Source organism: Vidua macroura, chromosome 5, assembly GCF_024509145.1.
Source record: "Vidua macroura isolate BioBank_ID:100142 chromosome 5, ASM2450914v1, whole genome shotgun sequence".
Taxonomy (NCBI): domain Eukaryota; kingdom Metazoa; phylum Chordata; class Aves; order Passeriformes; family Viduidae; genus Vidua; species Vidua macroura.
The window spans coordinates 34,397,575-34,411,721 of NC_071575.1; the positions used below are offsets into that span (position 1 = coordinate 34,397,575).

Genomic DNA, 14,147 nt, shown 5'->3' on the forward strand with positions numbered 1-14,147 from the left:
GTCTCTACTTCTGTGGTTGAATTCTCAAATGGTGCATGGACCCTTTGCTCTTCCACCTTGGTTCCACAGCCTATGGTTAGGATGCTTTTATTGCACCATGCAGTGAACTTTTCGTGCTGCTCTTTGATTAAGGACAAAAAGGTCAGGGATCACTGTTCATAAACAAGAAAAGAAGTACTGAAGTCATCCTGTATAAGCCTCACTGAAATACCCCAAGACTTACCAGGGCTATAGGAAAAATTGGGGGTTAAAGCACTGAAAATGTCGTCAAACAAAGATTAGTAATTCCTAAACAATGTTAAATATCACAGGTCAGTTCACTAATATTTTCATAATGTAGAGCATAGACTTACAGCAGGAAAGCTTTAATCAATATGCTCATTCATGAACATGTAGCATGCTTAGAGTAACCTCAGGCATATGAATATACAAAACAATACATTCAGCTGCCAGTTCTAATTATCCTGAAATGTGCTTTTTCCTGTTAAAGTTATGGACAATAAATTTTTCTGTGCACAGCTTTCATTTAAAAAAATCAGAGGTTTGGTGTCTCCCTAAATTTTCTCATACAATTATTTCAATTTTTCACTTTTAAATTATGTTTTGTCATGTGATTTTCTCCTTTATTATGTGATACATGAAAGTTTGTTTGAAAAAGTCATTGGATTGCTGTTGTTATTCCTATTACTCTCTCAGTCCACTTATGTAATTCTGTTTATAGACCTCATCTGGACACATCAACAGAGCTGAGGTACTCAGTGGGCTCACTGGTTGATAGCCAGTCTGACTATCGGTCAACTAAAGTGATAAGGCGACCTAGAAGAGGCCGGATGGGAGTGCGCAGAGATGAACCAAAGGTTAATCCCCAATTTTTTCTCATATATTCCCTGATAAGAGAATGTGTTTGAGGCTGTTAAGCTTACAGTTTGTGGGGTTTTCTTCCAGGAAGAAAACAACAGCAGAAAAAATAACCCACCAAACAAGAAAACCCAACCCAGAGAGTGGTTTTTTTTTTCTGTACCTGCTCAGAGAACTGTTGCACAAAATGGCAGCAGAAAATGTTGAAGTTTAGACATAAAAGTTCAAACATACTTGATTATTTGTCTTTCCAGAGTGTCTTTTTGTATGAATTTTCCTTGGAGTAATTGGATACCTAAATTACAATTATGTGAAAATCCTTTATGCTATTTGCAGTAATACTGCAAGCATTTATGGAGCGCTTATAATTGAACAAGCATTTTGAAATGGTAGTTGCTTTCCTTTCCCATTTTTTTTTTAAGTTCGACTTTGCAGTTTTCTCTGACATAAGCCATACATGTCCTTATTCCTTCTCAGGTCAAATCACTTGGCGATCACGAGTGGAATAGGACGCAGCAGATCGGTGTTCTGAGCAGTCATCCTTTCGAAAGCGACACCGAGATGTCGGACATTGATGATGATGATAGAGAAACGCTGTTCAGCTCCATGGACCTGCTTTCACCAAGTGGCCATTCCGATGCCCAGACTCTGGCCATGATGCTCCAGGAGCAGCTAGATGCAATCAACAAAGAAATCAGGTATGTAGCCTGAACCAGCTGTGATGCATTTATGGTTGCAGCTTCAAGCTTCCTTTAGTGCTTGAATTCAGGTACTATTCACGGCAGTTAGGAAATAGCTTGTTCATTTAGAGGATTAATAATGTGTCTGCTTTCCAGAGGAGAGTATTGATTGTGTAACAACTTTACAGAGTGTCTTTCTTTCCTAACCATAGAAATTTCTTTCAAAAAATATTCCAAGTGAAGAACTGTTGGCCATTTGAAGAAAAGTAAGTTAGAGATTTCACAAATTACTGTTCACAGTCCTCTTTTCAAGATCTTTTTCACTGTTACACATGACTCCACTTGCTCAGTAACAACCTCCTACCAGAAATATTTTATTTCTGTGCTCTCCATGCTTTCTTCTGGCAATTATCCCTATGTTAAATCTAATATAAGCCAGGTATTCTAAGACACGGTTTTAATTTTCTATGTAGACACAGAATATGATTTTTCATGCTTCCAGTTGGATTATAGTGTTTGGATATAGGTAATGAATAGAATATATCTTAATAATATCTGTGCAAATTTAATGGAGTGGTAGAGAATCAAATGACATGTTTCAATTAAGTGATTGTTATAAATGAAAGCATATTTCAAGCCTAAAGCATTCTTATGTGTTTTTCAGTAAGGGCAACTTTAAAAACCTTGGTGTATGAAAAACATCCTCTCATTAGCAACTCTTTTCCTAGAAGGAGATGAAGGAAATTAAAGTATTAGGGACCTTCTGGCAATACTAGAAACAGAAATACTGTGGTTAGAAATATAATCAAAACAAGACAGACTGATTTGGCAAAAGATAATCACTCTCTGATCAAGGTAACTTTAAAGGAAGAACACTGTTGGAATGTATTGAATTTCAGTAATTTTTCTGTTTAGGGAAAAGCTTTTTATTATAAAACTAAAGCTTTGCATTTTTTACTGTCCCAGAATGTGTTTGTTCAGATAGGATTACACTGTTTTCTCAAACCTTTTCCTACACCTGTCAAGATACAGAGTCAAAAAGATATTTTGGTGTTAGGAAGGTAAATCTCCTTAAAACAATGTACATAAAAGAAAGAACCTTATCCATATTTTCTGTTATTACAAAGTCAGCACAGTGGCCAGCTCAGGAAGATGTAGATGTAATATTTATATTTGTTTTTAAACAATACTAGTCTTTTGTCAATACTAAATACTAGTATAATAAATAATACAGTAAAGGGCTTTCACAAGGAACAGTACTTGCAGGTGATGTAGTGGAATATTATTTGTGCCACGCTGAATCAGATCACTGTTATACCTAATTCAGGGTCTTGACTCAGATGTTAGGTACAGTTCTACCTCAAAAGGGAAGCAAGGGTGCACTTTTTATACAGCCATTTTTACTGGAAGTCTACTGAGAGTAGTTGATTTTCTCAACTGCTAATCTTGTACTGAAGTGTATAGGCTTTTATTATCGTAGCAACTATTATTAAAGGACCAAGTATATAGTTTTTTCTATATGGTTCAGGAAAATCATTCTACAAGATTGTCTTATAAACTGTATTGCATTTCATGTGTTCTTGGTTTGATTTTTTTTAATTGACAAACACTATAAGGGTTTTTCAATTTTTTGAGGTATCAAAAGACATTAAAAATGTATTTTGCCTTAGATTTGTTTTATTATACAAGATGATTCAGGATTTAGATTACTAAAATGAAAAATATTGTTATAATTATCTTTCAAAATATTATTGGCCTTTAAGTTTCTTCCCTGCATTATTTCAAAAAGAACTGTAGATGTTTTATACAAATTCCAAAATGGATGTTAGGGAAGAAGTTTTATCACAGCACAGGAGTTTTTAGATTTCTATTTTCAATATATTATGGTTTTATTTATTGTACTTGCTTCATTTCACTCAGAAAATTCTGGTTCACAATTTCAGCCTCCCCAGACTTTGTATTCTCTCATTTCACATTGATCCCTCATAATTTGTCCTCCTCTTTGCAAAAAAAGACTACTCCTACCACAGGTTTATGGGCAAAGGACTTATAAACAAATATTTTATTTTAAAGACATTTTTCCATTCTAGGTGCAATCACAATTAAAAACAAAACTAAAGGACCCAATGGAAGCGTCCTGTTGAGCTGATAGATGCTTAAAAAGCTTACATTGCTTGCTAACAAGAAAGGGATTTTAATGAAATACACTTAAAAACACAGGGCTTTAGAAACAGCTATCATTTTTTCATCAAACTATAGGGGTAAACCAGACAATTTGTTTTACATATTCTCTTGTTTTATTAATATGGATTATTTTAGCAATTCCCTTCTTAAAGGCCCAATTTCATTTGACTCTTAACTTTGTGATTTAGCAAAAGATAATCAGATGAAGCCAACGTAAGCTTGGAATTAGTTATCTGTGGTAAATCGGATTGTTAACCTCCCTGCCCGATTCTAGTTGCTTTGCAAAGGAACCTATATTGCTGAAATGTCATACATCAAGCCTTGCTGTTGGACACGTTCTTCAAACAGTATGAGGATGGAGGAGTTGAGAAAAATAATTTGATAACTGGTGAATAGGAAAATAATGATGGGAAAGGATCTATTTTAGTTATCTGTGATATTCATCTTTGTTTGCTCTTACTTTCAAATTTCATTTGAAATAAAACGGTTTCTAGTTTTCTCTGGGGAATGAAGAGACAAATACAACAAGAGTGTTCTTTTTTTACTTAATAAGGTTAATCCAAGAAGAGAAAGAGTCGACAGAATTGCGTGCTGAAGAGATAGAGAACAGAGTGGCCAGCGTGAGTCTGGAAGGCTTAAATCTAGCCAGAGTCCACCAAGGTACCTCCATTACTGGCTCAGTGACAGCATCTTCACTTGCAAGCTCATCTCCTCCCAGTGGACACTCAACTCCCAAACTCACCCCTCGCAGTCCAGCCAGGGAGATGGACAGAATGGGGGTTATGACACTGGTAAGAAACCTTATGACAGTATTTGATGTGATATTTCTTGTATTAAGTACTTAATCTTTTCTCTGCATGACTGGCTCATCTCTATAATTCTTCATTCACATCTTCATCATTCATACAGATAGCAAATTCTCTTGAATGTGGACATTTGGTGTCTTTGGGCTTTGTTATAGTGGTTTTGAGCATGGCATGATTCACTAGGGGCATAGTGATAGGATTACTGAAGGCCTTCAGCACACAGGCTGTGGAATTAATAAGAAACTGAACTGATCACTGGAATTAGTTGTATGTAAATATGTTTATTAATGGAAAGTTCTTAAGTGATACAGTTATTACACAATAGTCTATGGAACTACTGCTGAGTTTAAACTTCTAGGAAATGTCTAGAAGACATTCAGACATTCCACCACTTCGTATATGGGATCATTTGGATATACTTTTATATTTGGTATATTTTATATTTATACTTTTATATTTGGTATACTCTTTTATACTTGCAGCCCTTTTATGCATTCTTTATGACTATATATCATGCACAAAGAAGTGAGTTCTTTGGTTTCCAGTAATTAATTTAACTGATATATTTCAATATTACAGGTGGCTCACACATAGACATCAAGTCACCATGAAATTACTGTGCAAATAATTTCTAACATTGCTGTATCTTTGAGGACACATTCAAAAATTTCTGGTTCAATTTGGACACGGATTTACAAGGAATTTAATTTTGATCCTAGACAAAAAGAAACGGTACATCTGTCAAATATTTGAAGATAGTATGTGTCAACATATTTAAGATCTACAACTCTGATACTGATCTGAGTACAGATGCAGGGTTCAGTGTGATCTACAAACCAGTTTGGAGCCGGGGTGAATTAATCCCTTTAAGTAACAGGAGAGAATCAAAGCAGACCACTCTGCTGATCTCATACAGGGAATAGAATAGGGTATGCGTAAACACAATTTTTATTTGCTTTTTCTCTGATAATCATGTCACCCATATCCCCTTGTGGTCCATTCCTGGGAAGCAATAGCACTGATTACCTGTGGAGCCTTTCCTAACAGAAAAGGTTGCTAAAAGCAGCTGGAAATTAAGCTTGGCTGTTCCTTCTTCTCAACTGGGAGTATGGGCTTTTGTTAATTATCAGCTAGCCAAGTATTCCCTTTTCCTGACAACTACTCATACCCACCTCTTCTCCTCCCAGTTTAATATGGTGTTTGCTGCCACCTTAGGATCTGAGGTCATCAGGGAAGAGGTCCAGGCAGGCAATTGTAACTTATTCTTTGCTGCCCCCAGTTCCCACTGCTGAACAACAGAAATGAAAATATTGGTTGCATGGGTCCTTGTGGAGGAGGTGAATGTGCAAGCTGCTGTCCTGCCACCTACTTCACCAAAGCAGCATCTTCCCAAATGCACAGTGTGTTCCCTTTCCCCAGCTGTTCAAAGGAAGCAGTCTGGCTGTGGGTAAATGGTAATGGTTGAACTGCCCTGCCAGCAGACAGCTGCACTGCCTAGTTGTCTGGATTTGAAAACTGTATCTTTGGGTCAATAGGTTTATCAGATTCAAACACAAAATTACAGCATAGCCTCTGCAATTCAGGTTGCCATGATCTCACTGGTATCCAGCTCTAACTGTGCTAAAACTCAGATGGATTTTCCTATCTGACTTGCAGTTGAACTCTTGACTTGCCATAAGCAGTAGAAGCATCCCGCCATAGTGTGCTCAGCAGCACAGCCCACAGCTTTGCTCACCTTCATCAACCATTTCAGGCAAGTTCTGCCCTGCACTGTTTCAGCAGCAGTTCAGTGTTCAATATCACTTCCTTGCTGACTAGGAACAGACACAAGCCTGTCAGACATCCTCTAAGTGAAATTTTGAGTTGGGAAGAGATTTAAGTCTGATCTCTAGAGCTCAAATTGCCAAAAGACCCTTTGTTGGTTGGCTGGAGAAGCAGGACTCCATGAGTTTCCACAGCCCAGGTGCATGCAGTAAATAAATCCTTAAATGAACAAGCCATCTACCAAAAATAAAAATGCAAAGGGGGTTGAACAAGACTCATTCTAGCAGTCTGCTGCTGCCAAGTAATACTGAAAAAGATAGGTGAATATGTATTCATTTCCTGAAAATGCCAGTCATTTTTTATGGCATGGTATTTGGTGATGATATTTTGTGGTTTTACTTGGTGGGACACAAATATACTTGTAATATTTGAAAAAACTTCTAAAAAAAAAAAAACCTGTTAAGGATAACATAAGTACTTACATGAAAACTCAAAAATAGAAAGTGCTACTATAGGCTTGAAATGTCCAATTCTTTGCTAAGTTTATGAAATTGAAGGAGAGTGTAACTTTAGGAAAAATACCCAAACCTACTTTCCCAGAATGACATATTTTTCACGTATTACATCAAGTCTGTAATTAGTATATAAAATGAAGAGTGATTAATCTTTGCTTCCCACTTCATGGATATGAGAACAACAAATGTGAGGCTTTTTTATGCTTCAATAATATTCATTAATTGGGGTTTTTTTGTTGTTTCCACTTTTGTTACCTATTTAAGCCAAGCGACCTAAGGAAGCATCGGAGAAAGGTATGATACTGGGGTTTTTTAAAGTTTGGGAGAGCCCATTTATCATATTCCTCTGCTATTTAGATAACTAAATCTTTGCTGGGGTCCATTGCCAGCAACTACATCCCTTTCTCTCCATTTCATACTATGCCTGAACATAATCATTAATCCTACCTGGAATGGCTTCTAGGGGACACAGCTAAGCCACAGAATCAAGGCCCACCAATGATATCTTAGAGTAGCAGCCCCAACAGCACAAACTTAAAGGAACATTTATTTTTAATGTATGGACACAAAAGCATTACCTTCAAATGTATTTTGGCCTTTCTTCTTGCTGGAGGAACTACAGAGAGATTCCTTGAAATCTTCTGGAGCAATATAAATTTCTTTACATAACTGGCACTGATGATGAAATTCCATTACATTATTTAAGATAAATAATTATAATGCTCTGACAAAATTCCTTTTTATCCATGCTTACTGTCAAGCATAGTGACTATTCTGGTAACACACTGTGTAGAGAGTGGTCATGTTTATGCCTGTATTCACCTTCTCTCTTACATCCCTGAGAAACTTAGTTAACCTGAATAATCCTGTTTAATGCAACAGACCCACTTACACCTAAGATTGTCTTCATTTAGACCTTCACCAACCTCTATAGTATAAAAGGAATGAACTTCCACATGCATAATCTCATTTTTTTTTAATATCTGTTTTAATCTGCCGTATTTAGAAAATTGTTTTTCCCAATAGCGTATTTCAAGAAAACGAACCCTTTCAATTTCCTAGAAATATTACACTTGAAATCTTACGTGCTTCGGTCCACTTGACAATTTCATGCAATGTGTATTGAAACGTTCTTGAAAAGCTAATGTGCTCTCACTGGAGTCTCTCTCCCCTAGATTGCAGTAGTTGAAGAAGATGGGCATGAAGATAAAGCCACAATCAAATGTGAAACTTCTCCTCCTCCAACACCCAGAGCCATCAGGATGACTCATACCCTTCCTTCTTCGTACCACAATGATGCCAGAAGGTAAGATGTTTGTAACATGAATTGATACTTAACAGTTTACCACATATTATTGTTTTCAAGTCATGTTTAACTATTCAAAAATTACATGATTTCTTCCCCGTTTCTCATGTAATGAGAGAAAAAACCTTACCCATTGTCTGTTGCAATGATCCTGAAAATGTTTATCAGTGCTAAAGTACATACATTTCTGTTTTGAGGTACAGTTTTGATGACTACTGGAAGTAGTAATGCTACAAATCCTAGAAATAAAATCAGAATGCTGACTACTGTATTTTTCATAAATTATTTTTAGCAAAGTAAAAATATTTATTTTCAGCCTTGCCTAACAGAAAATGTGTGGTCTTCTGTTGCTCTGTATGTTGCCAAATAATTTAAAGATGTGATTGTTTCACTTGCTGGGAGATCATTACTAAATTATAACCAATTAATTTATATGCAGAGCTGCTCAGAAGAAAATAAAAATGTTGACATGTTATCTATTCTATTTCTTTATTATCATTTTGCAGTAGTTTGCCTGCTTCACTGGAGCCAGAAAGCATTGGTCTTGGCAGTGTCAGAAGCAGTCAGGACTCCCTGCACAAAGCTCCCAAGAAGAAAGGAATCAAGTCTTCAATAGGCCGATTGTTCGGTAAAAAAGAGAAGGCTCGACTTGGACAGCTCAGTAAGGAATTAGTGGTAACAAGCTAAGGTCACCATTTCAATGCCATTTTTCCATTTTTAATTTTGCTTTTTTTTTTTCAGTTTCCAATTAGTTCATGTTTCTGTTTTGTCTGGCACAACTTTCCCATTAAATTTCATTGTTATCAACAGTTATATTTATCAAGAGTTTGCCATGACTGTAATATAAATGAAAGGAGAGTTTGGGCACAAATTACTGGGGTCATCTTCTTCTCTGAACCTGGTGCTTCAATAGTCTGTTGAATTAGGGTAGCAATGATAACACTGTATTCCTGAATAACCACATAAATAGGAGGTGAGACATTTATTAGCAATAAATGACTATAAGTGGTGTACCTATGTGATACAGAAGGTCCTTGCAACCAAGTATAGCTGCTTTTCAGATTTTGGTGTGTCAGTAGATGCCCTCTAGTGCCTATAGCTGAATGTCCTCAGGATAACTCTTACAATTATGCTGCTCACAGCAGTGCTTACCTTTCTTCCTACTACTTCTGTCCTTTTCCCATGCCAAGACTATTTCATTCTACTTCATTCATGGCAAAAATTTTCCCCTGCCTATTTCTATAGGATATGTCTATATGGACACATGCCAACACAAGTATCAAATTGTGATAAATGTGTCAATAAAATTGAAATACTGGCTCTTTCCTAGTCATGCAGATGTTACATAATAAAAATTTGTGAGGCACTAAATTTTACTGCTATGGTGACCATGTCACACTTGTAAAAATAATTTTAAGGCCTTGCAGTAAACATTAAGCAGCAAGCATAAGCCTGAAATTAAAAACCTATGTTTCTGTTGCAATGTGTCCTTATCACAAATAACAAACCCATTGCTAAAATAGTACAAAATGAAAAAAAAAATACTACTAAGGTCAACGTATCAGAGTATAATTGAAAAACTAAGTATTCTTTATTTATATTCCAACCTTTACCCTCTCTGCCTGTGAAAATCATGTGCTCTTGAAAAAAAACTACCTAGTTTCTAATTGCAATCTGAATTGCCCCTTTTTTTCACTATGAAAAGAATAAAACTGATTTATTCAATCTTTCAAATGAGAATCTATACATGAGTCTTTCAAATACACCTGTATGCCACCATCTGCATTGATGGCTAATTTTATAACTTTAGACTGCATCTAAAGTTAGACTTTATTAATTCGCATTTACATTCCATATAACCCATTTTATTGATACTGATGGTTTATGTATAATAATCTACAATTTCTCAGTAAGTCAGGAACACAGAAGATCAAGATGCAATAAATGTGTTGTCTTCCCTGCGGTTCTTTGGAATGTGGAACAAAAGTGAAATAACAGTTTCAAAGACTATCTCAGGAGCAATGAAATCTGGCAATAGATTGATTTTCTAATACCCACTGTGATTAATAATACATACATAGAATTTGATAAAGTCCATTTGTAATTCCCCATACTAGGTCATGAAATTGCTAAAAGATATTAGCTGTTTGCAATTATATGAATTTTTTGAGACTTCCATTCTTTAATTGAAGAGGAAAATTTCAATATAATGCACATTTTAATTAAGGAAACTAGGTTTACTAGCATGTATAACATGAACAGTAAGACTGTTACTTAATCAAAAGGTAGGAGCAAAATATTTTTCAGAAATTAAAAAGACATTAAGCAGCTGAATTACAGGTAATTTTTCTCATCTTAATTTTAACATATCAAAAGAAAAGCATTTATTGAGTGGTCATTTCCATTCAATAGCAATATCATAGAATCAATGAATATCCTGAGTTGCAAGGGACAATGAAATTTAAAAAACAGTACTTGACTCAGTTTCACAACAGATGTATTATCAGTGCAGCTGTATAATTAGGAGTTCTATGTGTGGTAAGATACTACATCACAGAAGTTTACATAGCAAGTCCTATCCCTACAGCACTGCAAAATATTTGTATTTTGCAGGTATTTTTAGGTTTTCATAACCTAAAATTATATTGTAAAATCAATACAATAATGTAATTGATTTCCTTGCTTAAATTAAACACTCTAATTTAATACAGACATATGCTTCTTACATTTTTTAATATAGAAAATACCTTTTCTTCAAAAGCATATATTTCTATACTCTTATTTAAGAAACAATATTAAAGCTTCCAGATCAACAGAGCCATGCTATTACACAAAATATTTCCTTGCTCTGTGTTCCTTGCAAAACCTTACAAAAAAAAATTATTTCTTTTCATCTCCTAAACTTGCCAGAATTTTGTTCTTTTATTATTTGATAATTTTACGTTCTTGGCTAAACCATTAGCTTTATTGTTCCAAGCCAAATTCATGCCTTAGGAGATCTTTCTTAGAATCAAGATTCAAGATTTCTAGATTCTTCAAGTTTTGTCTAAGTTTTTGGAGAAAGAAAAAGGAATGCTACATGGAGCACAAATGCACTTTCTTTCCTTCTTTCCTTCTTTTTTTCTTTCCTTCTTTTCCAGTCTTCTCCCTCTTGACAAGCACCGCATTAGACACGTTTGTATTCTTCTCATGTTACATTTTAAATATGCTAGACCTTAAAACAAACAATACATTCCAGGCATTTTTAGAATTGCCCAAGCAAACTGATGTGCATGGCAAATGAAAAGGTCAGCTTGTTAGGAAATATTTATTGTGGCTACATCCAATATGAAGGTGTACCAGATGTATTCAAAGGCCAGATGTATTTGGAGAATGGAGAAATGCATTATGCCCAAACTACTCTCCAACCTGTAATAAACCCTCACTGCATTACACTCATCCCATCTCTATCTAACATACTAAGAGCTGCTCTCTCAAGAAAGGTATGGAATGTTGATTGTTTGCTGAATGAAAAATGTAATCTAGACTCAGCAAGAAGCATTAAATGAGATTCTGTAAGACTTTGACAGGCAGATGAAGTAAAAAAAAAGGTATACATTCATGTTTTCTGCATTTGTGAGATGCATTTGCATCATTCTCATTGTGAGATTTTAGAAGTAGTGTCCTCTTCTAATAACGTAAATATCTGTCTAGACAAACAGAAGTGTTAAAACAGCACCTGCTTTAAAAGAACAGCCTAAACCCAAGCTTTTCTAAATTTTTGTCATATACATGTTGCACTAGTAGCTTTTGTTCTCACTTGATTGAGATACATGTAAATCTAACTTGTTAAAGGCTGTGGCATTATTTCACTATATAACATTTATGAATTATGTTATTATTAAAATCAACATATCAGGACAGAAATATTTTAATTTACTTTGTGCTTTTTTATTATGCCAGTGTCCACTATATAATTGTTCACTATCCATTAGCTGTGAAATAAGAAATTGCTATGTTCAAACAGAGTCAAGCATCAACATTTTCCCTCACTGTTGTCTTCTTTCTCATGCCAGTTACACACCTTCCAAACTGGAGCGCAGGAGGAAGGCAGCCTTCAAAGGAGTGCTGCAGTGCCTCTGTCTGTACACATACAAGTGGGAGTGAGAGGACAGTGTGAAACCAGAGCCAGGAGACTGTACTGAGCTCCATGAACAGGTCCCCTTTTCTTGAATCAGGACAGCGATAAAAAAGTCAGACCATTTTCCATTTCTGCAGTAGGGAAGTCATGTCAGTGTCCATGTGGATCATACCAGTCATGCCCTTAGTTTATAAAATTGTTTTATTTTGGTCCACATGTCCTTGCTGACTGCAAGCTTTCTTTGTCACTCTCTATATGTTATTCAAGTTCCCTTGACTTTGACAGGATTTAGGTGCCTACAAGACACACCAGGGAGATGTAGGAGGCTTTTTACTTCTCTGACAGATTCGTTCTGTCATCTCTGGGAGTTTTCAGGGATAATGACATCTAAGACCCTCTATGAAAGCAAAATGAAGACTTTAGCACTACTGCATTAAGTGATGCTGCATTATGGCAACAGTAGAGAGACAGTTTGAGATAATGCAATTTCATTTGTACATTTCTCAACTAAGATTAAAAAATGGTGAGAACATTGCTTACTTAGCACCATGGGACTGAGCCCTAGGAGGCAAAGCAAAATAGGCAAAGGAGATAAGGGTGCTCATGTCATACATTTATGCTAAACACAAGGAGGAGAAAACTTTTTTTTTCCTCTACTACTCTTTTCCATGTAGTAAATGCGTGTCAGAATTTACTTATGCAGGTGATAGATGTTCTCCACAAACATCAAATGTCACAGCTTAAGGAAGCAAATATAGATGATAGTGGGTGGGTGGGTGGGAAGGGTTAAGGAGGGGAACAACAGAAGAGAGAGAAGGAAAAATATGGTGGGGGGTTTGTTTCTTTTATTTTCCAGGAGGTTACATGGAAACAGAGGCAGCAGCTCAGGAATCTCTAGGATTAGGCAAACTTGGAACACAAGCAGAAAAGGACAGAAGATTAAAGAAAAAGTGAGTACTGTTTTTATGTGACTTTTTGGCTGAAACTTGATTAAAATATGAGGATTTTTATCGTTTTACTCAAATCTGGAATGAGAAGAAAGACCATCTACTATAGCATTTTGGTAGTGATATTTCTTTGCAGTGTGAAGGTTTTTAAAGCTGCATATAAAATATAGGGGAAAATATTCAGAGTCTGTCAATTGTACAATATTATTTCATTTGTGAAAGAACATTGTTTTATGAGAGACATTTTTCCATTTCACATTGTCAGTAATCCTGTGCATTTTGCCTTCAGTGCAATTCTGAAAAAATAGATACGTATTTAGTGACTCACTATGTAGATTTTCTTTTTCAAAAATCTATTTTGTATTATCTAGTGAACAGTATTACTTCTGTTTCTAGATATCAGAGGTTCCCCATAAACCCTAACAGCTTCAGGTTTTTTGCCTGTCAGCAAATGCAGACAAAAAGCAATCTAGCTTTTCATTTGCATCAATTATATAATAATTTAATGCTGTCTTTCATGCACCTCCTTGTAAAAACGGTACACTGAGTCATAGCAGCTGCCAGGAGCTATGAAGAATTAATAAAATAAGGCTGCAAACACAAAAGAAACCTCTTGGCAGCATTGCGCTTCCAGTGTAATTAGAAGGTGTCAGAGAAAAAGACAGTACTTAAATTCATTCTCTAAACAAATTTTCATCCATAACCATTAACTTTAATGCTATTATTTGGATTTTGAAAGCCTAATTTTTAAAAATTTCTGGGTTTTCAGGTTTGTTTCACTCTTTTAAGATTCCTTGGCTGACTTTCAAGAGAATTTTTAGTTCTAATCCAAAAAATCTAGGGATAATGTTTGAGCTTCTCTTTAAATTTTTATGTTGAATATTTTTAATCACTACTTTCCTGTCAAGTGCTTGATGAAATATAACTTTAAATGTACGCATCCATGTAATGTACAAATGCAAACATT

At 35.5% G+C, this 14,147-nt stretch overlaps 1 protein-coding gene across 1 annotated transcript in view; it reads left to right on the plus strand.

Moving 5' to 3' along the window:
• PPFIA2 (PTPRF interacting protein alpha 2) overlaps positions 1-14,147 on the plus strand; it is a 309,903-nt gene that overhangs the window by 259,861 nt on the left and 35,895 nt on the right. Inside the window, exons 16-22 of the mRNA XM_053977182.1 lie at positions 722-857; positions 1,336-1,556; positions 4,276-4,513; positions 7,072-7,101; positions 7,983-8,113; positions 8,620-8,774; positions 13,090-13,183. Coding sequence (XP_053833157.1) covers positions 722-857; positions 1,336-1,556; positions 4,276-4,513; positions 7,072-7,101; positions 7,983-8,113; positions 8,620-8,774; positions 13,090-13,183 — 1,005 coding nt within the window. The remainder of the gene's footprint in view (positions 1-721; positions 858-1,335; positions 1,557-4,275; positions 4,514-7,071; positions 7,102-7,982; positions 8,114-8,619; positions 8,775-13,089; positions 13,184-14,147) is intronic.